Raw genomic sequence first — 27,414 nt, forward strand, 5'->3', positions numbered from 1 at the left:
TGTGTATATATCTGGTTACTCACCACAATAAAACATAACAGAAATTTGGCATTTTAATGTAACAGCTTTCATATTTCCTTGATAATTGTGTGTTTAACATAAATAATGTCCATTTGTAACATTTATATTTCCTTTAAACACTTACTAATAAATTAGTATTAGTTATTGCCTGCACAGTGAAAAACAAGCTGGTCTTTTTTTAAAGCAATTTAAATTTTTATTGATTTTGTTTACATAACATAGAATTAGCAACTACAGTAGTTGCCACTTTAAGTGACCTCAGAAAAACAAAATATATAATTATTTTACATGGTTATATTACAATTTTATAAAGTTAGCTACAGCATACCCATGCTTTGTTATAAACTGTATTCCTTTGGCCATATGTTGTAAGCTGTCAATACTAACACGCACCCATATTAGCAAATATAAAGGAGAAAACAGTCTAAAATCGCTTATAAATCTTTTAAGTTTTACATCCATGTTAACATTATTTTTGTCCATTGTTATATTATACAGTCCTTAATACTAGAAAATACGTTTTAAAGTTAAACAGTAGCACCTTTTCCCATATTGATTTTATTTATGCTAAGAAATCATGCTTGTTTCTTACCAACCTTTGTCAGTATGTTAAAATTTTGAATCAAACATTTTTAGAAAAGCTACTGAACACAATTTCATTATAAATAATGCACGTATATACTATTTGTGTGCAGTTTAAAATTTGCCAAGATGATCACCGACCACAACTCTGACAGGGAGAAGGAAAGGGCATTATGATGCAGATGAGAAACAAAATGAGCTCAAATTTAAATAGGAATAAAAAATATATTAACAAACTGAAAACAGTAGTAACCCAAAGTTAATTTAAAATCCAAAGTTTGAAATGTCTTTCGTGATGACAAGCATCTGAAAAAGTGATTGGGAAGAAATTAATAAATAAGCCTGGGATTTGTAAATAGATTCCATGTGGCATGTGAATTAATTACTGTCCTTTCATTCTGGTCCCATTATTGGGGTTTTGGTAGCATCACGTTAGATGCTGGCAGAAAACAACATTGCTCGCTTATTCTCAACATGTGGCTGTGGCCCTGGGTTACCAAAAAAAAAAAAAAAAAACCACACACATACAAAAAAAACAAAAAACAAGGGTAGAAACTCTGTTATATTTTAAGACAGAGTTAAAGCTCTTGGGCCCAATTTGTTCCTGAAGCCACTGTGAGAACATTGCACTGTTTTGCTGGAACAGAATCAGGACCTTTTGCATTGATATGACGGGCAGTGACGAACATCAGGCTAAGAAAGGGAATCTGTCCCCATGGGTTTCCTCCCACCCCATCTCATTTCCTCTGTCTTCCGTTTTCTCTTGTACATACTTTCACACACATCTCATCCAAGTTAACCTGAGGCACTTTGCTGGGGAGATGAAAGAATTAGGCAAGAATGCACAAAGTAAGAGGTTCTTAACAGTCTCAAAAAGCAGTTTTGCCTGTAAGTGATAGGAAAGCACCACATCCAGAATTCTTTTCTATTAGTTATTTACACAAATAATATAAAAATTAGTAATAAGCTTTACAGGTAACTGTTACATTGACTCTAATATTTATGATCTTAAAAATAGTGTTTTAACTATCGTGTGATACATTGCCAGAGACGATCTTAACTGCAGCAGGGGTGAGAGAAGATGCTGCTTTCTCCTTTGCCATGTGGACACTGCTCCAGGCAACTCACATTCTGTCCATTATGGGGTTTCTGGCATCTCTCCATTGTAAAGGTATGAACACTGGAGCCTGCCCTTCCTTTAACCATCTACACGTTGTGTATTGTAGCTAAGTATTTACAGATGACAAAACGAAACAAATAGCATTTAAACTACAATAGTGAAAGAAGAAGAATGTTTTAATAATCCTCAAAAAAACTGTAGGTAGTATTTTCTTTGCAGAGTACACGAATAGGAGATTTCAAAGCAGTGTTTTGGGATGGCATTCCAAACCTTCTCTCTCTGTCCCTTTGTGACACTTGATCTTATCTGAATGTAAAGTTAATATTTTCAAAAACCTCAATCTCTCTGATACTCCCTCCTGATCATTTAAATATGTCTCTAACATCAAAAGAATACACCAGCTGAACTGCTTTCATATTTTGCCTCCAATTACAGTCCAACCAGTGGTGTGAGACTATTAATAGAAAAGGTCCTTTAAAAGATTTTTTAAATTTTAAATTGAGTAATTTAAATTTCATTTAAAAATTCTGTTTCGCAGCAACACATTTATCCTTTGCATCCGATTCACCTTAATATAAAAAATAAACATCTTTAATAGGAATTCTGAGTGAGCTCAATTTAAACGTAAGTGGTGTATGAATGTACCAGAAGTTCGGAAGAGCCACATTGAAGTGCTGACTGTAAAGGATTAAGTGCTTTCACAATGAGGCTTTCTTAATTCTCATCGCTTTTCTTCTCATGCTGTAAACAGCTCATAAAATGTCATGAGTAACTCTGAGTGTTAAGAAAATAATCACTCTTACATTTTTACATCGTTTTGTGCAAACACACAGTTGTTTTGTTTTGTTTGGCGGATGCCTCATTGTTTTAATGATTTCTGTCCAAAATAAAGAAAATGAATATTCCTTCTTTCAAGATGAGCTGTATTTATTACTGGAACGGAAGTTGTCATATCCGTGATCATTAGCTTTGAACTTTAAGCACGACTGCTTTTCCTCCAAGGACTGCTTTTCTTCAAATGACTGGCACCAGCAGCATAAGCATGACTGTACAAAACAAAGTAACTCGTTATAAGTTTACATCAGTTACACTATCACAACCCTTCCTACTCTCCAGAATTCTGGCTTTCTTTGCATGATATGCAGTTCTGCCAATTTCTCTCCATGCCCTCTCATTTTCCCCTTAAAAACATATAACTACATAAGTAGTATATGATAATTCTTTTAAACTAGAAAATACAGAGAAGAAAAAATGTACATAATTAAACTTCCTCATCTTTTAATTCAAACTGAAAGAGAAAGCCACTCTTAATTCTTGATACTTACTCTTGATTACTTGAGAAATACTTTTAATCTTTGATAAATACATAAATCAAGACTTCTTCCTATGCAAATGGAAATATTACCACACACATATCTACAGCATGACTGTATATGTGCATGTTTGTGGAAGTGTGTGTATAATTATGTTAATAAAACTGGACTATACATACTACTCCATGGCCTTGACAGTGACATAAACATCTTTCCACGTCAATAAACTTAATATTACATCACCATTTTTTTCAGCCACGTGTTTAATCTCATGTGACTTTTCAATACTGTTACACAATAAGGTTGTAAAGTATATGTGTCTCAGTTTTAGTCATCCAGATTTTTTCTTGGATTTTTAAAAATCCTGTTAATTCTGTTTGTTTTCTGAGAATTTATATGTATAAGAAAAAGTGAGTTCCATTGCTTTCTGTTCTGTAAAATGAGGGACATGATCTGGTGACGTTCTCTTCTAGCTCTAAAATCTATGAGTTTATGAGTAAGCAAAGAATTTTATAGACTGCCTTTGGTCTTACAAGGAAGCTAAGTTCTCGGTTTTCCAATAATGAACTGCCAGTGGAACCAAGCAGAACCAAGGCACCACGCCCTCCAGTACAAAACCCAGCAGTTAATAATTAGGACAATAGAGCCACAGACTCAGTGTCTGATGCACATTCCCCAGTTGTTGTACAGGTACGGTAACTGCCACCAGAGGGAAAAAGCTAACTCCATGATGACCACTCCATGACATAAACTGCATCATCCTGAGCAGTACTGAATCTGTGGCCAGCACAAGTCCAAGAACGAGCCTCAAGAGAACGGGATTAACATTATTGCTCATAATAATCTGTATCTTGGTGGGCAGCAAAATAATTGTAGCTTGCTCTGCCCGTACATGTAAGCACGCAACTACGATAAAATTGTCAGCAAAGAGATGTTACAGACCCATGTTGACATCTTCCACTCTGAGAATATGGCGTCCCATGTCAGCGTGAAGAAGTTACAGAAGATAGACCTTTGCCCCTAATCCCATAGAAATGGAATGGCGTTTGACATTGGGGAACTGAAAGCAGCTCTTCTGCCCCTTTCCTGTTTGCCCATTTCTGTGCCCCTCTAACCTTGAAAGAACCTAATTATAGGAATGTGATCACTAATCAATTGAAACTATTTCCTGACTTATGCTCTCCTGAATGCACGCCATGCCTTGTCTAACCTGTCGATTCTCTTCCTAGATAAAAACAAGTAAGACTAGCTGTCTACCCACAGTAGCCCCCCCCTAAGCAATCCTGCATGCAGACCACTCGGGCAAGATAACATCTGAAGAGAGAGCCAGCCAGTCTGTCCGCAGGGGAGAGGCAGAACCCAACCTCCTGCCTTGATGATTCATTGAGATTCTTCCCCCTCCATTTTTCCCTTTAAAAACTCATGGCTGAGCAGAATCTTTGGTGTTGGTCTCTGGACACGAGTCCACCATCTCCCCAGACTGCTGGCTTTTCTGATTAAAGCACCTTTCTTTTCTACTGACACTTGCCTCTCGAATTATTGGCACATGAGTGGTGAGCAGCTGAATCTGGGTTCTGTTATACCAGGGACAAGTGAATCGTTCCCACATAAGGGAAGGGAATATTTTATTTATGCTAGATTGTTGAAGGAGTGAATGAATGGATGGATAGATGTTACACACAAATGCAAGCAGGCAAATGAGGAATAATTTCACATATTCCACATCAAGGAGCACTTCTCTGCTACAGAATGAAGGCAGAAAAGTGGAGGTAAAACCTGAATTAAACTGCTTTGTTTGACTCGTTATTGTCACCTCTGCATGAAAAAGAAACTAACTTAGTTATAATCTACAGTGTGCTGCATAGTCCAAAATCTTCCAAAAATGGGAACGGTGCCTTTAATCATGTGTAGCTCTTATTTTATCATGTGATATTTGTCAGACATCAATGCATGCAATTTTTATTCATTTTCTGTGTAACTCTATGAGTAAAATTGATTGGTTGAGGCAGTAGGGAATGGTTGACTGGGATTTGTAGGCGGAAATCAATTATAGTGATTTATGAGCAAAATTCACATTTAAAAAGAAACGTCTAGGGCTTCCCTGGTGGCGCAGTGGTTAAGAATCCGCCTGTCAAGGCCGGGGACACAGGTTCGAGCCCTGGTCCAGGAAGATCCCACATGCCGCAGAGCAACTAAGCCCGTGCACCACAACTACTGAGCCTGTGCTCTAGAGCCCCCGAGCCACAACTACTGAAGCCCGTGTGCCTAGCGCCGGTGCTCCGCAACAAGAGAAGCCACTACAATGAGAAGCTCGCGCACCGCAACGAAGAGCAGTCCCCGCTCGCCGCAACTATAGAAAGCCCATGCGCAGCAACGAAGACCCAACGCAGCCAAAAATAAAATAAATAAATAAATAAATAAGAAAGAAATGTCTATCATGTAATACTAGGGAAACTGCAAAACAATTGACTAGATCTCTTTGGATAGAAATATTAATAGTTTGGAAGGGTTATATTTGATGCCAGATTAAAAAGGGCTTTTGATTTTCAAATACTCTCTTACCTTAAAGCAGTTTTTGAATCTTTTGCTCACCAAATACAGAGCTATTGGGTTAATACAGGAATTCAGGGAGGCCATGTTGATGCCAATGTAGTCCAATACCAACAAAAAGCTGCAAAAAATAATACAAGACATGTCTGTAAAAAAAATATGCTGCTATGAACATATATTCTTTACAGATTTTTGTGTTTTTGTGAACAAAAAAATTAGCCATTTACAATGGTTTTGACTTTATCACTAGTCTTTGCCAATTATGATCTCTCTCTCTCATTCTCTGTCCCTGTCATCACCTCACCCCCCCATGCCCAATTCTCTCATTTAAAATGAAAGCTCAGGACTTCCCTGGTGGTGCAGTGGTTAAGAATCCACCTGTCAAGGCAGGGGACACAGGGTTGAGCCCTGGTCCGGGAAGATCCCATATACCGCAGAGCAGCTAAGCCCAAGCACCACAACTACTGAGCCTGTGCACCTAGAGCCTGTGCTCTGCAACAAGAAAAGCCACTGCAATGAGAAGCCCGTGCACTGCAACAAAGAGTAGCCCCCGCTCGCCGCAACTAGAGAAAGCCCGCGTGCAGCAATGAAGATCCAATGCAGCCAAAAATAAATAAATTAATTAATTAATAATAATTTTAAAAATGAAATCTCTTTTGGAAGTGCTGAGGCTGAATGAAAAGAAAGGATTTACAAAGTGCAAAGGAGAATCAGACCTAACGTTTTCAATTGTGCTACTCACTCATTTGGACAACCCTGGCTCTCCATTCCCAGTGTTCTCCTAAGTCCCTTTACTTCTCCCTTGGAAATAGGAGTAAAGGTAAAAAGATGGCCATCTTATTTGCTCCCTAAGGATTAGAAAAATGGTACTCTCTCTCTTGCCAATGAAAGGAATCAATGGACAAACTTCTGAATGGCATTTATTTACACAATTATTTCTATTTTATCTTTCTTACCTCAATAGTTCACATCTATTGGGATCATTCCGATCATAAAGAGTGAGCTTCAAAATCCTGCTGAGGTGAAGAGGAAGCCAACACAGGGCAAAGACAAGGACCAGGCAAAATACTGTTTTGGCCACTTCCCGTCTCTGAAATAAAACCACAGTCAGACACTGAATTATAATCAGACACTCATTATAATCGCAGCGTTCTCGCTTTCCAAACAAAATATTTAATATCGTTTACAAAAAATCAGTGGCATTTGTAAAAATTCAGGACACTGAGCTTTAAACTGAATAGCTAATGTGAATTAGACAGAAAATGATTAGAGATTCATCTTTAAAAAGTAATGGCTCTTTTTACATCTTTTTAGACTATGTAGAATATCTCCAGATAGACAATATAAAAAATATTCTTTGTGTATTAAAAAATACCAGCACAAGAAAAAGGAAGTATGCTGTGGTGTATCCATGATAATTTTCATATTCATAATCAGGATTGTAATCATGAGTCAGCAAATATTTCTATTTTCTTACCTGCTTTAAGTGATCATTTAAAGCAATTTGCATGCCACTCTTCTTTCTCAACATTTCACAGGTCATCAGGGTATAAAACAATGCAGTGATGGCCAATGGCAAGCAGAAATAGAAACTAAATAGCCACCAATCTTTAGCTGTCTTGTAAAACTATGGGGAAGAGAGAATGTTATACTTAATATTCCTCTGTAAGAAAATCTTACATATCAAACGTTAAATTAAAAAATACTCATCAAGGAGAAATTATCTTCTAAAGTCGATCCATTTTATAAATACTATGTAGAATCTTTCAGGCCATGTCTGCTGAACAAATAATTAAATCAAATGAAACAAACTTTTCCTAAAAAGCATTTCAAATCTCTAAGGAAGTGTGCTATCATTACACATAAAAATCTAAGTAATTGGGCAAAATTTTAAATATTTGGTAATTCAAATATTTTTGTCTTCACATATGCAAGTTATCCTTAAGGAATTCTTTGTGTGAAATACCACATCTGAATGGGTAAAGATAGCCTAGTGTTTATGGGAGTTTTTCACTTTTTAACAAGTTTGTTTATGGGAAAAGCAGGTAGGAAGAGGTCTATATTAATCATTTACCTAATGGATGTATACATCTAACCTATCAACTAAAAATCAAAGCTGCTTGTAGTATGCTTTTTCTCTTATTTTTTTCTGCTTTTTTTTCTTTTTTCTTAAAATTGTCGTTCCAGATATGTCTGTGTTGGAGTAGAATTTACATAATCTGTGCAGTACTTTTCTCATTTTAACTAATAAGAAACAAGAGGGCTTCCCTGGTGGCGCAGTGGTTGAGAGTCCGCCTGATGCAGGGGACATGGGTTCATGCCCCAGTCCGGGAAGATCCCACATGCCGCGAAGCGGCTGGGCCCGTGAGCCATGGCCACTGAGCCTGCGCTCCGCAATAGGAGAGGCCACAACAGTGAGAGGCCCGCGTACCGCAAAAAAAAACAAAAAACAAAAAAACAAGAAAACAGCAGTCTCATTCTCAATTTCACATTAATGCCCCTCTTTATTCTTTTGTTTACCATGATCTATACATATATTCATAAAGCTTTATCTTGTCTTATGCGTAAAATAGAAAATAATCATTGGTGACCTTTGGACCAGCCCCCTTTGCATTAACTCCTCTTAACCCATTCTGTTGGGAAGAGCCTTTTACACTTAGGATCTATCTTCTGATGACCAGTATTACCGTTCTTTTCCTATTTCCTGATTAAAAGCTCTTGAATAAATGGCCAAGATGAAGTTCTTTGCAACGGCAGCTTTCCCTTTAGAGAGAGGACAAGCTTGTTATTCATACCGAGCTTCACGGATTCACATGGATTCTGATCAATCCATCCATACCAGGGCGACTTCTACTTGATCGTTCCCTGAGCCACACACTCGCTCTGATGACTGCTGTGCTGCTTCATACAGAATATGTAGTAGCTGCCAGTCCTTATGGGAATTTGAGTCGAAAAGCTATAAATTCAAATCGATTCTCTCATGTAAACTTGCTTTATCTGTATTCCTCAGCACCAGGGGATTCTTGGAGAAGTAGTGACCCAGCTTCTTGCAGCCTGAGTCATTAGTCACCGTTAACCCCACAGCCCTAGGACCTACACTCTTAATTCATGCCAAGGACAGTCATAAATCAGTAGCTTCCCAAGAAGAGGAGATCAGGGGAAAAACAGCTAAATATTTATAAGGCAACAACAGAAAGGGGGACAAAAGAGTAAAATTTACCTGCATGAAGGCTGTTTTCTGAGTGGGATGGAGCAAACAGATTCTCAGATAACTTCCTTTGTAGTCAGTGGTAATCATATCAAAACCCACGGCTTCAGGGACAGCCAGGACCACGGAGACCACCCAAATTAAAACAATTTCTACTGCTGTCCATTTTGGAACCCCGATTCCTTTAATTCGACTCCAAGAAGCAACAGCTCGATATCTGAAGAGTAAAACATAATCATTTGCCAAGCTGGCAGAGCCTAGTTTTATTGAAGTAAACAGTTTCTTTTCTAAGTAGCATAGCAATCACTAAGATAGCAGTCAGGATATACCTGGCTTAGATATATGCTCTTACCTGTCAATACTTAGAGCACATAGACTCAGCACAGTAATTCCCACAGAGGCCTTCTGTATGAAAGGCACCAGCTTACACATCTCAACTCCAAAGGGCCAGTCCTCGGCAAGTAGCTGCGTTGAGGAGACACGAAGCTCTGTTAGGGAGATTTTCACAGGGCGCCCTCTGAACTGTATGTATCACTTAGTGGAGACAAATGGACATGTAGAGTTAAAATAACAAATTCCAGTTCTTATTCTTTTCCTCATAGACTACTCCTCTGAAAAGCACTTGTGTTTGATATCTGGAACAAGAAAGTGGATTGGGAATAATGAAAGGGCAGCCAGTTCAGGAGAATTAGCTATACACAGACAGTAGCTTAGGGTCAATGTCTCCTCCACTGCAGGGCCAAGTGGGGCCAGTTGCTTAAGTTCCCCTTACAAGATTGGGCCTGCAGTGCTGAAAATGCCTCTCATACTGTTATAGAGTCTCAAATACTCAGCTGGTGGCCAAATCAAAACAAGGTTAACTAAAAATAGGTGACATGGGACTTCCCTGGTGGTCCAGTGGTTACGACTCCACGCTTCCAAAGCAGGGTTCCATCCCTGGTCGGGGAACTAAGATCTCACGTGCCATGTGGCATGGCCAAAAAAAAAAACCAACCAAAAAAGACAAACGTTTCTTAGCCAGAGAGACTAGACGACTCCTGTGGAGAACAGTTTGCGTGTTCGTGTACTTATTCTTCACTCTAGTCAACTGGTCTGTAACTCGGCACACAGCTCCTTGAATCCAGCAGGCACACTCCTTCCTTAGGGCTTCACCTGAGGTTCTTCCTTATCCTGGAAGGCTTTCCTCCCACAGATCCACTTGGATAACTCCTTGACCTCCTTCAGGTCTTACTCAAATCTCATCTTTTCAACATGACCTACCCTGACCACACTGTTAAGTATAGGAACTGGTCAGGCCTCCCCATCTCCCTCATCCTACCCCACTGCCCGTTTCATCCAGAGCACTTATCAACTCCTATTGTATATATTATACCATACTTGTTTGTTTGGTTAAGTTTTTGCTGTCTGGAACCCCTAGCCCATCAAACAGAAAAGAACTTCTGCAATTGCCTAGTACAGCTCCTGACACACAGCAGATGCTTAAATATTCAGCCCCCTAAAATATATAGGCAGTGGCTATCCAGCGAGCAAAAGACCTAGTTCTTGGTACTGTACATATATTTCCGTTTATCTGACTTCAGACTGTGCAACCATCTATTGTTAAACTCAGTGATTTTCTTTTTTAGGACAACTGGGTGTGCCCCACCCTGGTAAATGAATCACTTTAGGTAAACATCTGGGTCGAACGTTCATGAGGTTTTGAAAATAAAGAAAAGTATTTCAAATCTACGTGTCTGTGTGTGCGTTTTAATGTTTTAAAAAATAACCTTCCAAAAGTGAAAACTATTTTGAAACACAATTGAGTCTTTCCGTTCTTTCACTCGTGAAGGTTCTTTGTGGAGTTTGTCATGCTGGGTGATTGTTCTGTAACTAGAGTGGCACCCAAAGCTGAAATGTGTGTTTCAGTACGAATATGACTCGGAGCTCCAACGTGGAACCAATTTCATTTCTAAGGTAGACATGAAAAGTTACACCGACATGTAGAACAAATGTTGGCATACTTAGAGCAAATACGCTTTTTCTAGGGTCTGAAAGCCTGCAAGGCCAGGCAGGCAACAGAAGAGTGGAGGAAGCCAGGTGTAAGAAAGTCATTGGTGTCAGGAATAATAGGGAACAGAGGGGTCTGGGGTAAATCCTATCTAAATGGAGCTGCTGCTAATAAACTTGATGTGATTTTTGCCAAGAGATCCCCAATACAAAAGTATCTTGATTTTTAGCCCCAAATTGGAATTTTTATATGAAATCTCACAATTTATAAAAATTGTCAACTAATTCATATTTTTAAAAAAAAACACTGTCAGATAACATTGTATTAACAAAATATTTTTATGTGTCAGTCCGGCCTCTAACTTGTGACCTCTGGATTAATGAGCTGACTTATAACTCTGAGTGTTCATTCATTCATTCAACAAACATTTATTGAGTACCCACTATGTGCCATACACCATTTGGAGTACAGAGTGCCTATCAGTGAACAAGGCAAACTCCCTGCTCTCATGGAGCTTACAGTCTAGTGATGGAGGCAAACACAAAACACATAAATACTTAATATGGTGTCACACAGGCGGTGTCACCATATTGAAAGATTATGGTGGAATTTAGGGAGCTTTCTTGATAGGCTTCTCAGCAAGGTCTCTCTGAAGAGGCAACCTGCAGTAGGGACCTGACTAAAAAATGTAAGCCATGCAAAGAGCATTCTAGGCAGAAGAAAAAGCAAATGCAAAGGCCCTGAGGTCAAAAGAAGCTTAGTGAGAGGAGGCTCTCAAGGCTGGGGTCGAGTGGTCCAGGCCAAGTGTCTAGGAGATGTAGTTGCACAGGGAGGAGTCTGAATGGTTTTTTTGGTTTTTGTTTTTATTTTAGGAAGTCCATTGCAAGATTTTGAACAGGGAAATGGAAAATGGCATCATCTTATTTATATTTTTTAAAACATCACTCTGGGAACTTCCCTGGTGGTCCAGGGAATCAGCCTTCCAATGCAGAGGACGCAGGTTCAATCCCTGGTCGGGGGGCTAAGATCTCACGTGCCATGGGGCAACTAAGCCCGGCATCTACAGAGCTTGCGTGCTTTGGAGCCTGCATACCACAACTAGAGAAGCCAGCGTGCCGCAACTAAGACCTGCACAGCCAAATAAACAAATTAATTAATTAATTAATTAATTAAAAAATATAAAAAGATCACTCTGGAAGCTCTATGTAGACTAGAATGTAGAGTCAAGAAAGGAAGCTTTGATGAGAAATTGTGGGCTGAAACTTGTGGTGCCGTGGGGCTGAAAAGAATGGGTTATATAGACTGGATATGTATTGAAAGCAGAGCTAGCAGGACTTGTTGATGGGTTGGATATAAGATATGAGGACTCAGGAAACTCAAGGAGGTTGATCATGTGAATGGTGGAGACATTGGCTGAAATGGGAAAGAGCCAGGGTCCTGCAAGTCTGAACCAGCTATGAACTCAAGGTGCTTTAAAAGACTTGCCAATCACCCTTGGAAACATAATAAAAAGATTCCAAACAGTTAAAAGAACCCTGCCAGACCCGGTTTGGTACAAACTATCCAGGTAATATTCTGTCTAATCATTCTGATTGCCTTTATATGTATTGGGGTGGGGGGTGGGAAGCAAAACTAACACATATATGGTACTTACAAGGGACTAGGCACTATTCTAAGCCCTTTACACATGGTATATCATTGAATTCCCAAAGCAATCCTATGAGGTAGTGTTACTATTACCCGCATTTTATAGGTAAAAAAACTTAGGGGCACTTAGAAGTTTATTAACTTGCTGTGTTGATTTTAAATATGCCCACAAATTCTTTGATACTCCTCCCTTCAAAAGGTGAAGCCTCATTTTCCTGCCCTTGAACACGGGTTGGACCTAATGATTTGCTTTTAGTGAAAAGAATGTAGTGGGTGTGATGATGTGTGACATCTGAGACTAGTTCATAGAAGGCATTATGGCTTCCTCGTTGCTCTCTCTTGGATCACTCATTCTGGGGGAGCTGCCGTGTCAGGAGAAGACTCGAGCACCCCTATGAAGACTCCAACAGGTGACAAGGAACTGAGGCCACCTAAAAACGGCTGGCACTAATTTGCCAAGTGTGTGAATGAAAAGATCCTCCAGCCTCAGGCAAACCTTCTGAAGACTGCTGCCCCGCCAACATCTTGCCCCTCATGAGAGACCCTGAGCCAGAACCACCAGCTAAGCAGCTCCTGAATTCCTGACCCACAGAGAGAGTGTCAGGTAATAAATGCTATTCTTCAAGTTGCTAAATTTCGGGGTAATTCGCTTCTCGGCTTTAGATAACTAACATATTTGTCCTTGGTCACTCACTTAAGTAAGTAATAGATCCACATTTGAACCCACGTGGTCTGATTCTAGAATCTATAATGTTTTGAAGAAGCGGATCTTAGATGAAGAGTGTTTAGAATTAAATTAATATTAGTATTTTAAAACCCATAACTATGTGTCAAACAACGGTAAAGTATCTAGATGTAGAGTAAAACTTTCTTCTAACCCCCCTGCTATTTTATTCATCTACTGTCCAAAAATTCAGAGAGTGTCAAGTGTTTTCTTGTCTTCAATGATTTCCAAATATGCAAATATTAGTATCACATAGGTACAGCCATCAGATGAATCAAGATGAATGAGTGTCCGGTCACTGAAGGGAGAGAAGTCTGGCCAATGAAAATGAGCCCTGCACTGAATCCAGGCCCTGTTTTGAGGTTACTGTTGTTTTTGGCTCAGCCTAGAAATTGGATGATTGCTCTTCATACCAGTGGGAGGCCTGCAGCCCAACCTCTGACCCAAGTTATCACAGAGGACAGGGAAACACAAACTGAAAATTGTAGCAATTCTCTTCAAGTTCAACACAGAGATAGTCAGAAACCTAATCACAGCTGAGAGATTACGGTTTTCTAATCTACCCTTCTGAAGGGAAAGAGACTGAAAAAAACCTCTTCATCATTTCAGCTCAGACCTGAATGCTGCCAGTCCTGAGAGGCCACAGAAGGTGGGGGGACGGAGTGCCCACTTCTATTATTTTGTAGTCAGTCAGAAGGATGACTTTGGCAACCTCTGCTTCTCTGATCAGAAGGCTTTGTGGGGACACCAAGAAGCCTGACACCCTGTGACAGAGACCACACCCACTGCTGATGCTCACCTCTGTCTGAATGGCCTCCAGCCTCAATGCCTTGGCAATTTAGGGCTTGGAGCTTATTTAAAATGCAAAAGATGTCAACCTCTTGTTTAATAATAAACAAAGCCCTGGGTAGGGGAAAAGCTGTGAACTTAAAAAAAAAAAAAAATCACTCTCAACCAAGATGCCATCTTTAAAATTTGGTGAAAGAATGTTCTTAGAGATTTTTATAATTCCTGGGAATTAACTATTTCACTGTTTCTTGACAAAAATAATGACATCCAACATCTATAATTTGAAGTCCGACGATACAGCTTTCTTCTTGGTAGAGGAAATTGATTCTCCTTTATTGCAAGAGGAGGCAACTCTTAACTTTAAACCCAGCAATAATACATTCTCATTCCTTATTTGCAGTTTTCCCCATTCAATTAGATAATTTAAGGGCACGATCTGAAGACAAATCATGCACGTAATCAAATCTCTCTGATCGCAAAAAGAATGTTAGAGGTCCATATTGTTTCTAGGTCCCTGCCACGTGAACTAAATTTTTAGGTCCTGTTTAAAACTAAGTTTGAATATATATTACCTACCATTTATCAAATGTGAGCCAGTCAGAAAATACTCCCATAACTGACATTGGTTTTCACATGGTGATGGCTCATCCAAGAAAGAGCTTTTGTTAGTGTTGGTCCTAGGAGCAATGTGGTGTCCATTTGACAAATGGTAGCCTGTCCTCATGCTGGCCCCTTTCGCCTAAGGCTTCTACTGCTTCCCTAGCACATTTCTTTTGTATGAGTAAAGTAAACACAAATAAATAAATAAACACTAGATTGAAAAAAGACTTGGTCATACTGACTACAAGGTTTCTACACCAGGATGGCCATGATTTCGTAACTTTATGTGGAAACAGCTGTTTGAGAAAGGAAAAAGTCAACAGAATCCAAAAAATTCTTTTATATCATATTTTAAAATTATTTTTATATTAAATATATATTATATAATTTTTTTAAACTTCTAAAAGGATAAATAAGATGAACAGAAAATAAATATCCTTTCTGTAAAAGTATGATTAAGTGAGTCCTACAAAATCTCTCCAACTGGGGGATTTATATTTTTCAATTCTTTTTGTAATTAAAAATTACATTCTAGAGAAATTAAATGGAGAAAATCCTATTACTACACACCACTCTTAATGCCCAAAGGCATCTAGCCCCGTAGAGTTAGGAAATGCCAAAGTTAACCATCTTGCACTAACAAATGTTCAATAGCCTCATTAACCATATATACCATTTTCCTTTCCTATTTTTTTTAAAATTAACAGTATACACTGAGCTTTAACTGTTTCTTTGTTTCAGAATATTCTACAACATTTTTAGTGCCTAGCACAGTGCCTGGCACACAGTGACTGCTCATTAAATGTTGTTGAACAACAGTGAATGAATGAGTTCATGGACAAATAAATGAATTTGATCATAAGGCAAAAATCTTGTGATAAAACTTTTGTCATGAACTTTTCAGTTCTCATATTTGAAACAATTTCTTTAGAGAATTGGGATGACTGTGCATTTTATATATTGATTGATTTTTGTATTGTCTAGTGCATGCCCTCCTCCTTTCCAGATGATCAGGTCTTCTTGACACATAGAGCCAGGGCCTCTGGGATTGAGGCGTTAGCTCTTCTCTTGGACCTCTGCCTTCCAAGCAGCCCGGAAAAGGTGGAAAGCAAAATTCCTCCCCTCCCCTCTCTCCCCTACTCAAACCTATCAGGGAAACGACTTTTAAAAAAACAGAACCTACTGTTTCTCACTATCTGATGGGATTCAGTGAGGTGCTTTAGTTGTAAATTTGGTGGAGATGGACTCTGGAAGCATAGAGACGCTGTAAGAGACGGTCATTTAAGAAGGTAGGTGAGCAACACATTAAAAATGACAACTAAGGTTGCTTTGCCGGATTGCTGTCTGTTCCATCTGGTGATGAACTGTGAACATTTCTTTCAAATGACTGGCATTATAGAAATGTTTTTACAGTCAGAGTCAAAAGAAGGAAATAATGGAGTGGTTGTGTTTCACAAGTTTGGGGAAGGGTGTATTCTGCTGCTTTTATCTCTGTTTCCTGTAGCAGATAAGAGTTTTTCTGCGATTGAACTGGCGTCTTAATAAGACAGTACACCCTCATTCAAGGATTTCCCATGTCGGATCTCCCTTTCTTTCTTCTTATTCAAACATACAGTGAGAATTTAAGCTGCTGGTCAAGTGCATAGACAATATTTTCTTGACATACATTGCACCCGTGCCCTTGGGGACGAATATCAGTTACCGGTTCCATCCTGGGTCCATTAAAATGCACTTAATCACTTAAAGATTAGGCCATGTGGGTTAGAATATGTGGGTGAGGAATAATGTCAGCTTATCCCCCAGGGGTACCATTTAAATACCACAATATGAACAGTGCCCCCTGGAGTTGTTCAAGGCAGAGGCCCTGTCCTAGGAATCTGTTGTGTGCACACTGGCAAAGGGAGGGCTTTCCACTGCTCTGGAAAGATTCCTATCACTTGCTGAAATAGAAGAATGACTCCATTAAAATGAATTAAGTTTCTGGAAACAAAATCTTTAAGAGAAGCAAAGAGATAGGAAAAAGATAAAAAATAAATATGTCTTAGAGAAACTTAAGTTCACCTTAAATATATATCCCTACTTTTGTTACAGTGAAATTTATTTCCAAGTCTGTAACAGGCCAATAAATAAATGGATTGCTACTCTCCTATTACCTGAACTTAAAAACTTATCCACAGTTTGTGCTTAAAACCTTTCATTGACATGTCACATATTTTGAAAAGATTCAACTAAGAGCATTAAGACATGCTATTCACAAACCTAGCTTTATGGTCAGATTCACTTAGCTGAGCTGGATCTTCTAAGATGGCTGTGACACCTGAAGAAACTAAAGAATTATAACCTGATGGCCTCATGGCTCAGAAAGTGACTCTCAAACTTAAAGAATTCAACAAATCTTATTAAGTATTTTCATGTCTTACTTAAACCTAATTCTATCCAGAAAATGGCTTATGGGATAAGCTATGGTGAGAAAGCGTTTGATTACCATGGAATTCAAAAGCCCGTTAACATAATTTGAAAACACTGTGTGAGAGGGAAGAAGATATGTACAAAGTAAACATCCAGAGAATAGGCTTCCTCCTTTCTGGAAACCATGATGAAGCTAAGGAGGAGAGAAATAGAGAGGGGATGTGAGTTAGGTGGTGAGAATATGGCTGGGAGACTCAGGGACAGAACACTGCTTGATAAATGCTTCTGTCAACTTTGCTAATAAACTTCTGACTCAAGAACAATCCTCTTTCCCTCTCTCTCCTACCATCCTAGTTTGGCCGTTTTCTTGTTCCTTTACATTTTCACCAGAGAATCTATAGGGAAAGAGAAATAATCAATCTCTAAAGTAAAAGCACTGGAAAGGAAAAAAGTCTGAAATTAGAGAAGTTGCTGGCTAAGGTATATCCATACACCGTGCTCAGCTATCTCCCAAACATAACCAACCTCTTCTTAACTTTGCAAAGTCCTGAAAGAGAATGTTTCACATCATAAATTACCTCTAGAATCTTATTTCAGCTCAGGCTTTATCTGTCAACACCCCTGAGAGCACTTAATCATTGATTAGCATTTGGCATGTTTCTCTAAAAATCATCAACTATAGCGCATTAGCCATACCTTATATGGTTTTCTTTGGAAAATGAAGACCCTGGCTCCCTGGCCTTGAAACAACATGGTCTTGGCTGTGTCATCCTCTTGTACAACTATGGAAATGCCTTCAATCTTGAACGATTCATTTAAAAATGAGCAAAGAAAAAAATGTAAAGCCTTTGATAGATAAGCCTTACCACGTTGAAAGAAACATTGCCTTGACATTTTAAGAGCCTTGGATTTCTGGAGTGACCGAGTGACAGATCAAAGGCAAACACAGGAAGCACCCTCGAGTTAACCTGGGGAACATTTCATTGCCCAAGGCCAAGAGTTTGCCCACCATTTTGTCACAGGCATCCATAGCCAACATGTGAAGCGGTGAATCAGAAATAGGAAGTCTTGAGTGTCTGGGCTATTTGACATCTGCTATTGACCTATTATTCTGTTGTGGCCAATATCCTCATACACATAGAAAAAAAGAACAAAATTCCCCCCCCCTTTTTTTGGACAGTTATAAAAATATGAGTATAACATCTTTTGTCAACAAGCATTTGTCTGGAATTGATTGTTGCAGGCACTATGCTAGGTGGGTGTTGGGGGGTTAGCTTTATTTATTAATTGACCCAAGGTCATGCAAAGCTAACAGTCTTACTCTTTATTAACACTTTTAAAATGTTAATGCTTCAAATGTGCTTAATTAACACTCCTTAAAAATTTTGTTGCTTTAAATAAATGAACCTCAAAGGTATCTAGGTTCTGTTTTGGGTACAAAATGCTTCTGCTACTAAGGTGTCTCTAGACATCACAAAAATGTCACTAAAATATCTCAGTTACTTAACTGGAAATATGTACAGTGTTATTATCTTGGGCAAAGTTAGACTCCCCTACCCAATGATACCTTTACTTCTTCTATTGCTCTATATGCATAAACTGCATTTACTAATCAGAAAAGTATAACTTTGAAAGTTAAGTTTGCTGGTCCTTCATTCACTTTTACTTCTAACTATGAAATTAGTTAATTATATGCAGACTTATTAAGTACTAGAAGTAGTCTAAGACTGGAGAGTGAGAAAGGTGATTTTGTTCAGAAAGACAGCTTTGATTGTGTTACAAGCAGGAATGTCTGACTAAGTGACAAGGTCACTTCGCTCCAAACTCACTTGAGGGTTCAATGAAGCAATTCCCATTTTGACATACCAGCACTTTAATGTTACACGTACCCCACCTTAAGTAGTTAAACGTTAAAGGTCAGTAGCTATGCTTCTCAGAGCTATGAAGGCAGCCTCTTTGACTCTAAGCCTACGAAGTCTTAACAAGAAAACCATCTAGAGGCACTCCAACGGGTCACCAGCTCAATTTTTAGAAAGCTCTCCATCACCACTAGACACCTGATTATACTTGGATCCTTGTCAAAGTCTGCCCACGTGGATATCTGTCATCAGTTTCCAAGGAGATTTGTTTTCAAACTCAATTTGCTTACACATAAAGGAAGCTATATTTATGTTATTTATTATATTTATATTACATTATATTTATGTGAACTATATATATATTGAGTCAGTTATTCCATGCAAATATAGTACAAAGAGAATGAACTTGTTATAATTTAAAAACTCATTGTTTGCTGAAGCATTTTTAACTTCTTAAGATGTTAAGAGAAGTTAAAGAAATTTTAACTTCAACCTGCAATCAAGGCTTGTTAAAAATCACAGCTAAACTAAACCAACTAAACAACCAACCACCAACAACAACATAAACAACTTCACAGCATCTACAAGTATACCCAGCTCTTCCTATACAGCTTTGACATTGGTGCTACTCCAACTTACTCTAGGCTCCTATAGGCAACAAATGTCTAGATTATTCCATTCATTTTAGTCTACACAGGAATGGCACAATAAGTAGCTTGTGAATAAGGAGATATTCATCCTCACATCAGATGCTTAAACACTGGTTTTGGGGTCAGGTACATACATGGACCATGTAAATACTGGCATAGTTACCCATGTATGTATTAAAGATAGACATTGAGTCATGGACATATACACACTAACAAACGTAGTAAGGTAGATAGCTAGGGGGAAGCAGCCGCAAGGCACAGGGATATTAGCTCGGTGCTTTGTGACAGCCTGGAGGGGTGGGATGGGGAGAGTGGGAGGGAGGGAGACGCAAGAGGGAAGACATATGGGAACATATGTATATGTATAGCTGATTCACTTTGTTATAAAGCAGAAACTAACACACCATTGTAAAGCAATTATACCCCAGTAAAGATGTTTAAAAAAAAAAATAAAGATAGACATTGATACATATATATGTATATGGAGATGTTACATAAAATAGTGATTCAAACTAAGAGTACAACAATAATTTCGGGGTACAGTATGGCAATATCTATCAAAATTACAAATGTACATATCCTTTGATTCAATCATTCTAATTCTAGAAATTTACCCTTCGGATATAGTCACACATGTGTGCAAAGCCATATGGGCAAAGATGTTATTTGTAGTCATGTTTATAATGGCAAAAGCTGAAAAAAGAAACCCCAAGTTTCCATTCTTATTCACACACACACACTCACACGCATCCTAATAACATTTATTACTGGCTTACTTTGTGCCAGGCACTGCGACCAACGATATTCACCTATGTACTTATGCATCTATACATTCTTTATAACATTTAATATATTTACATATGCACATGTATACATCTATATTTTTAAACATCCTTTTTGGACGCTTGCTTTTTCATTTTTCATCTGGATGCTCTTATGTAATGCAGTGACAGCCCTAGTGTGCGCTGCTGAGAAGGAGAAACGAGGCTTTTATTTCCAGCAGGTTCTCATGATTAGCTGAAGCTCTTTTAGAGCTTCGATTTGCTGAGTCTCCCACAACATCGATCTATCAGGATTGCCTCCTTGACACAGGAGCCCTGGTGAAAAGACTGTCTAGAAGTTTCCAGAGAAACAGTTCCCTGAGGGAGTCAGAGCAGAGTAGACACATTTCCTGGGCTTTGTCAGCCCTCACAGCAGCCTCTCCCTGTGAAGTCCCATCCCGTTCTACAGCCGCATCAAGGAACATGGCTTCCAGCCAGATCTATGACATTTCGTGGTTTGTCCACTTTACTGAACTCTAGATTTACTGAAGTCCAGATCAATGTAATAGATTCACGTTGATGTTTCTGGGCCTGTGGGTAAACCAACAGAGGAGCTGCGGGATTCTATGAACCCTCAGAAATTGTGAATGTGCATTATAGAATCTATTAATTATAATGTATATATAAATTATCTATTTATATATTAATTATATATAACATATAAGATGGATAATTAACTGGATTCTCAAGAGAATAATAGCATCCCACAAAAACAAAATTAGAAATTGCTAGTTTAGAGATTCAAGTCCCCCACTTTACGATAAATTTAAATGGCACTCATAATTCACTTCAATTGCTTTGTATGAAGTATAATACTTGACTCCTCTGAAATTATAAATGCATTTTTTGTAACTTATATGGTGTCACAATTATTTAAGGGAAAATGGCTTTTAACTAGCCCTGGATTAGGTGTTTTTGTAAATAAAGCCTTTAGAATAACAAACAGTGATATCAGTATTATACATTACGGATCATCTGAAAGGGATTTCAGGAGATAGAAATCTTCAGATGACTCAAATTAAAACTGAAAATGCTTACCAAGTATCCTACTATGTAGTAGTGAGTCCCATTGCAGCACTGCACTGAAATGAGGTCCTAACAGTACTCCAGGTTGGAGAAGGGCTATCGATGCTCATCTCTGTGCAGGGGGCCAGGAGGACCACGGGTTCTAGGGCCAGAAGGTCTGGGTTCAAGCCCTAGTCTCATCACTTTCTAGTGGTGTGACATCGACCTTCTAGTGGTGTGACATCGAGCAATTTACTTCTTTACCTCTCCAAAATGTAGTTTCCCCATAAAACAGGGGTGATAACAATACTTCTTCCATAGGGTTTGCTGCAGTGATTTAATGAACTAAACCAAGTACTGAGTACATAAGAAATGGTAGCCATTACTGTTATATCTCAAGTGACACATATTTATGCACAATATAAAAATAAACCAAAAGCCACTATGTAGGATTCACTGATGGCAAACCTAGTGATGGGACCTAATTCTATGTGATGGATTTGTTCATGACCAAAAAGGATGATTACATGGCCAGATTTGTAATGACTCAGTTTGTTTATTTCAGAAATAGAAACACAGCTTTAACAGACTGAATGGTTTCAGGCAAAATGTTGTAACTTCCTAGGGAAATCATAAAGGAATTTGAAAGGAAAGGAAAAGCTGTGTGTCCTTTGGGAGTAGGATAGTCTCTGGCTTATCGAATGTAATAATTTAGCCAGACAGAGAAAGATGGTCCTGGAAGAGCTGTGATTTACATCTGATCTGGAGGCAAAATGCCCTCAATCCAACCTTCCATACAGCACTTCATCTGCTGGCTGACTTAGGAGGGTTTCTAAATGGGCTGACCATGTGGGGTTTCCTGGGACCTTCCTAAACAATCTTTCACAAAACTCTGTGCAAGCCTAGCAAAACTAGATGTAATCTCCCTTTTCAGAAGGATCTTATTACTCATTTAAAACTTCTCACAACACCTTGTACTCTAAAATTTCTCAAGTCAGTTTTGAGGAATTGAATTGAAATTCTCCTGCCACATTGGAATGGTAAGACTTAGTCTGTAGGACTCCTAAAATGGGTTCCTTCTGGCCCTAATGGATCTGTGACTGCATTTAAGGGACCCATTTCAGCCTGTGCTTCTCCCAGGAAACCCTCAGAGTTCACAAGAGCTGGTAGCCATGCAGGAATTTAAGATTTCATCTATTAATCCCTCATTTCTGGAAGTGTTGCCTTCTAGGACCTGGATCCTAACCCAAATCCTGTCTCTAAACCTCAGAAATCTCTAGAATTCCTTAATGTATGCCTTGTTGGATTAGGATTTCCAGAGATTCATAAAAGGCAATTTAAAGGCGTGCCATCTGGTGACTTCTCCTGCCACAAAGATCAAAGTATCTCCCACAATCCTTTCCTAAACCAACATGCCTTTTCTTTCCCTTGTACTGAGCCCAGGACTAGCTTTAGGCAAATCCCCAAAGTACATTCCCGGTCCCTTACACTTTTGATTCTGTTTTTATGCATGACTTCCTATTGCTGGTTACGATGAGGAAGCAGAGTTTTACAAATTTGCATCGCCCTTTAAAATTTTCCAGCTCTTTCACTTAGGCTATTTTTCTTAACACCACAAAACCCCAGTCGGTGGGCACTAGAAACTTTATTGTAGAGTTGAGGATGCTGAGGCCCAGAGATGTTGGGAAGTGTCCAGAGCTTCAAAGCGGGAGTCAGAGTGTAGGGGTTTGCGTCCTGCCCTAGCTCTTCAAGCCCGTTCCCTCTGATGCCTGCAGTAATCACATAATGATGTTAGCTACTGAAACTGTTAGAGACTTTGTGTTCAGTGTCCTTGGTCTTGTCCACAAAGTCATTGATGGGGTGCAGTTTGCACTTTGGAACCTGACAGATTGAGCCTGATCCTCCTCACCTCCATCACTTACTCACTGTGAGACCTTGAACATCCTGTCATCTGTTAAATGGAGTAATGTCTACTCATGGGTTGTCAGAAGGAGTAAAGGAAAGTAACACATCTATCTCAGCGCTTGGCCCATCGTAGGCATTCAGTAAAGGGTAGGTACAGTATGGTCACTCACAGCAGGTGAACTAACACAGCAGGTGTTTTCCTACTCTCCTGTCTGGGTCTCTTTCTTCTAGACCGTTTGTCTCCTAAAAACCTATTCGAGCCTTTCTACTGTTAGGGTCCTTTAAGAAAATGCTTCCCAAGGTTAGTATGCATTTGAATCACCTAGGTATTTTAAGATGCAGATTCTGATTTAATAAGCCTGGGTTGGACTTGCAGTTCTAACAAGTTCTCAGGTGATAACAATCCTGCCAGTCCACGAATCATCAGTTTCTGAGTAGAGAGAATGTACCTTGTGAGCTGGATTTAGGGACAAGGTCCTTCAGGACCAGTGGTTCTTAAACCTTACGTGCAGGGCTTATTAAAATACAAACTACTGTGCTTCACCCAGAGTTTCTGGATTAGTAGGGTTTGAGGTGGGGCTATAAGATGTCATTTCTAACAAGTTTCCAAGTTATGTTTATGCTGCTGGTCTGGGGACTATGCTTTTTCCAGGCTTAGCAGTGGGCTACTGAAACCAGAAGGCTATTTGGTTCCAATGATTACTGACTTCTAGGAAGGGACGGATCTTCGTGACTAAGCTTCCTGCAAAGGCTCTGGCATCTCCCCCTTCCTAACGGTGTGCCCTCCCATTGCGATATTAGCAGGCACCCTTTACCTTGTAGACATTGATGGGGATATCAATGACGATGTGCAGCAGGTCTCCCAGGGCCAGGCTGGCTATCAAGATATTAGGGCCGTTTCGCATGCACTTGTTCTTGTAAATGATTCTCAGCAGTGTGGAGTTTCCGATGATGCCCAGCACGAACACTAGGCAGGACACCACCGTGTTGATGTACTTGAAAGTCTCCTTGATCTCGATGGGTCTTTCGCACGGGGGCGGGGGAAGGGTGCGCGGTGGGGTTCCCGCCATTCTCGCTCCTTTCGGCATCTGCGGAGATGCGGACGACCGCTGCACGCTGGCGTTGGAGCCCCTGGGCCAGGAGGTCTTAGTTGGGGGCGCCATTATCTCTCCGGCCCCCAGAATTGGCGGAGTGGCCCCGGCCGGCGGGAATCCCCTCTCTTCAGCCTGGACCCCCACCACGCCGCAGGCAAGGATCAGCGCCAGCAGGGCGCGTCCGCACAGGCTGGGCAGCGGCTGCATGCTGCTGCCTGCTCCAGGGGGAGTCGGGTGGCCACTCTTCAGCTTTCAGTCTGGAGATCAGCAAAGGAAGGAAGACGGGACACCCGGGTCAGCTACCCCAGCCACGCCCCTGCAAGCGGCTAGCGCAGAGCGCAGCCGCGCCCGCACTATCCGCGCGCAAAAGTAACTCAAGTTTGCGCGCCAGTGGGGGGACTCTGGCCCGTGTGACCCTCCCGAGCCCGTCTCCTGCCCTTCCAGAGCCAGCTTTCGCTGGTTTTTCTCCCCTGCGTTTCCCGAGGGGTAAATGACTCGCAGTGGGGTGGGGTATTCTGGAAGGGGTGTGACAGGGAGGAAAGGATGGGTGTCTAGAGCAAAGCTTTGAGCTCCTGTTGTGCCCAGAGGGAGACGTGTGTGTTCGTTCTGGCTAAGGGCGCGTGGGGACGGGGGAAATCAAGGCACCTAGAGGCCAAGGGATGTGCCAGTCTCTGCATTTGACTCCTCAGGAACCCGGATACCCTGTGTGTGGACGCCAAGACTCCTTCCTCCCCGCGGGTGAAAGCAGCTACTTCCCGGCTGACTGCGCTCGGGCTCCCCCGGACCCCCCATGAGTGTGCCGGCTGACTCGGAAAATCTCTGGGACATCTCAGTTCTGATTGGGGGAGTATCTGCATTAACGCGGAAGCTTCTGTGCCCTCCAAGTGGCTTCAAACACTCACGCGCTCTCCTTCGCTCCAACCCCATTGTAATTCGCTGTATCCATACATTAAAAAAAAAAAAAAAATCCCCAAACAAGTAATCCAAGCTGAAGCCCCAGGATAAGGTTCAATCACTGATTTTAATTCAACACCAAGCCAGAACTTTTACCTCGCGGACCGGACGCGCCAGGCGCAGCGGGACCAGCGGGGACCTCCTTCCCGGGACGCACTTGGCTCGCAGCTGGGTTCCAGGCTACCCTGGAGCAGAGCGCGCCTCCCTTAAGCTGCGGGCGGATCTGGCTCTGACGAAACGCTGAGGGAATGCCTGACCGTGTAGCCTCCGCAGCTTGCTCGGGATCCTTGCTGTCCCTAGACAAGTACCTTTATTCATTCGTCCCTTCCCCATCAATCACCAACAGACTCCTCCCGCCTCTTGCGACCGCGCGGCAACCTTTCCCCTTGAGCGACGCCTGCACTGCATCAGCAGGACCTGCCCGCGGCCGCAGAGGGCAGTCCTCGGCCCGCGACGCGTCCTGGGAGGCTGTGGAGTTGTCATGGTTCTCAGTTCTTCAGATGATGAGCCTAAACCAAGGGCAAGTTTTCACACACCCCACGACGCTCGAGGCTTCAGACTAGAACCGGGCTCTGAATTAAACATGTTTCAAGCCCGCTAGGACTTTTCAGAGAAAAGTATCCCGCCGTGATACCTAAACCTTGATTAGTTGTTGGGAGGGTGGGGGAGAGGCTGCTTTTGTTTTGCCCTTCAGTTTCAAGTCCGCATGGGTCCCCACCCACACGGAAGAGCACGATTCTTTCTTTTCAAGCCCTGTCACTGCCCTAGGAGAGAACTAAAATTCCTCCTTCATTTTCTCTAGCAGAGGCTCTTCTCTTTTCCTGCCATCTCTTGAAGTGTTACTGTCAGCCTATCTCTGGATTTTATTACTGTCGAAGGACCCGATACCTATAGGGGGCATGAAAATCATCAGAGAGCTGCCGTTCAAATTTAGAATATTTATTTATGAGGCAGAGCCATAAACTCCTCCTATCCATACTTGAACTCAATTTTTAAGGGGTAGAAAGAATAATAATGACTGACAGTTTTGGCCAGAGATTGTATAAAACAGAAGTCAGAAATCCGGGCTGCTCCATGTACACTGGAAATTACTCTGCTGTCCCCCAGTCAGCTAAGTCCCTGCTGGATCTGTGAAATTTCAGAGCCAGGAGGAGCCACTCATTGTAGCAATTCACAGTAGAGTCCAGGTGGCTCATTCTTGGCTTCACAGCTGGTTAATGGCGTAGGTGGGACAAGCATCTTGAATTTTTTGTGTTCTATGCAATGCTTTCTGGGAAAGTCGAAGTAGAAAATCAATTTCTATTTTAAAAAGGTGAACTTTAAGTTTGAAATGTGGTCTAAAGTATATGATTAAGGAATAATGCTAAAGGAATGAGAAATATGGTTTAGGGTTATGAGTGTTAATTCCAGTGCTAATTCCAGTGCTGGCTATTTTGAACCCAGTACTCATCCTCCTTGTCTTGGTAAAAACAAGGTCAACATTCAGTCGCTTCAAAGCTGAGCCGAGTAACAATATAGAGTGTTATGTAAATGAGGAATTACATGCATGCATTTGGAGTATGAATATTCTGCCCTGTTTTGAACCTGCCCTTCTTCCCATCGTACATAGAGCCCTACAGATGGGGCCATTTTCTCTTCCCTCCCAGTTGCTCTCCCATCTTCACTACTACCTCCATTCATATTTCTCCCACCCAGTCCTGGATGTCTATTCTAAGCCTCACTGAGATCTCACTCTCTTCTTTTCTCTTAGCACTTTAAGACTGTTAAATACAACTGAGCACTCGATCACATGGAGGCTTCTTTGGCTCAATATTAATTTCATGTGTATTCACTTCTTTTTCAGGACAGGGACAGAACGATAGGTTCTTTCTGGACCACCACAATGTACCTGCCACAAGTTGAGCTCAAGAAATAATTTTTATAGATGTGATAATTACATTTAGGTTACTCAATTGAATTATATTTTGGGAACTCTAGTCATAAGTCTCAGGGTCGAAGGCAAATAATTTTAAGGTAAACATACACGTTCCTCAACTGGAATTTAAAATACAGTATTGGCTACCTATTACAGGACCTACTAGGCACCTCATCCACAGGATCTCATTTACTCTCTCACAGTAGTCTTTAGGTTAGGAATTGTTTTTCATGACTATAGATAGTGAAATGGAGCTTTAGA

General features: G+C 40.5%; 1 protein-coding gene across 2 annotated transcripts; it reads right to left on the minus strand.

Moving 5' to 3' along the window:
• Positions 1 to 194: 194 nt before the first annotated feature.
• EDNRB (endothelin receptor type B) lies at positions 195 to 25,645 on the minus strand. Of its 2 annotated transcripts, XM_032611599.1 has the most exons (8): positions 25,335 to 25,645; positions 24,006 to 24,541; positions 9,147 to 9,259; positions 8,807 to 9,011; positions 7,064 to 7,213; positions 6,543 to 6,676; positions 5,599 to 5,707; positions 195 to 2,769 (listed from the first exon to the last, which is right to left on the minus strand). In XM_032611599.1, exons 2-8 carry the CDS (start codon positions 24,489 to 24,491, stop codon positions 2,635 to 2,637), a joined length of 1,332 nt encoding a protein of 443 aa, XP_032467490.1. In that variant the 5' UTR covers positions 24,492 to 24,541; positions 25,335 to 25,645; the 3' UTR covers positions 195 to 2,634. The 2 variants fall into 2 exon arrangements, with proteins under 2 accessions (XP_032467490.1, XP_032467491.1); XM_032611600.1 differs by lacking the exon at positions 5,599 to 5,707 and having other exon boundaries at positions 25,335 to 25,473.
• Between the last annotated feature and the right edge of the window lie 1,769 nt (positions 25,646 to 27,414).

This window comes from Phocoena sinus, chromosome 18, assembly GCF_008692025.1.
Source record: "Phocoena sinus isolate mPhoSin1 chromosome 18, mPhoSin1.pri, whole genome shotgun sequence".
NCBI classification, from domain to species: domain Eukaryota; kingdom Metazoa; phylum Chordata; class Mammalia; order Artiodactyla; family Phocoenidae; genus Phocoena; species Phocoena sinus.

Bases quoted from the DNA above. Each gene is read 5' to 3' on its own strand.
- EDNRB (XM_032611599.1), bottom strand. From the start codon at position 24,491: ATGCAGCCGCTGCCCAGCCTGTGCGGACGCGCCCTGCTGGCGCTGATC. The intron at 9,012-9,146 runs GTAAGAGCATAT...TTTACTCTTCAG, and splicing joins TGTGCTCTAAGTATTGACAG to ATATCGAGCTGTTGCTTCTT. The intron at 5,708-6,542 runs GTAAGAAAGATA...TATTTTTTGCAG, and splicing joins AATAGATGTGAACTATTGAG to CTTTTTGTTGGTATTGGACT.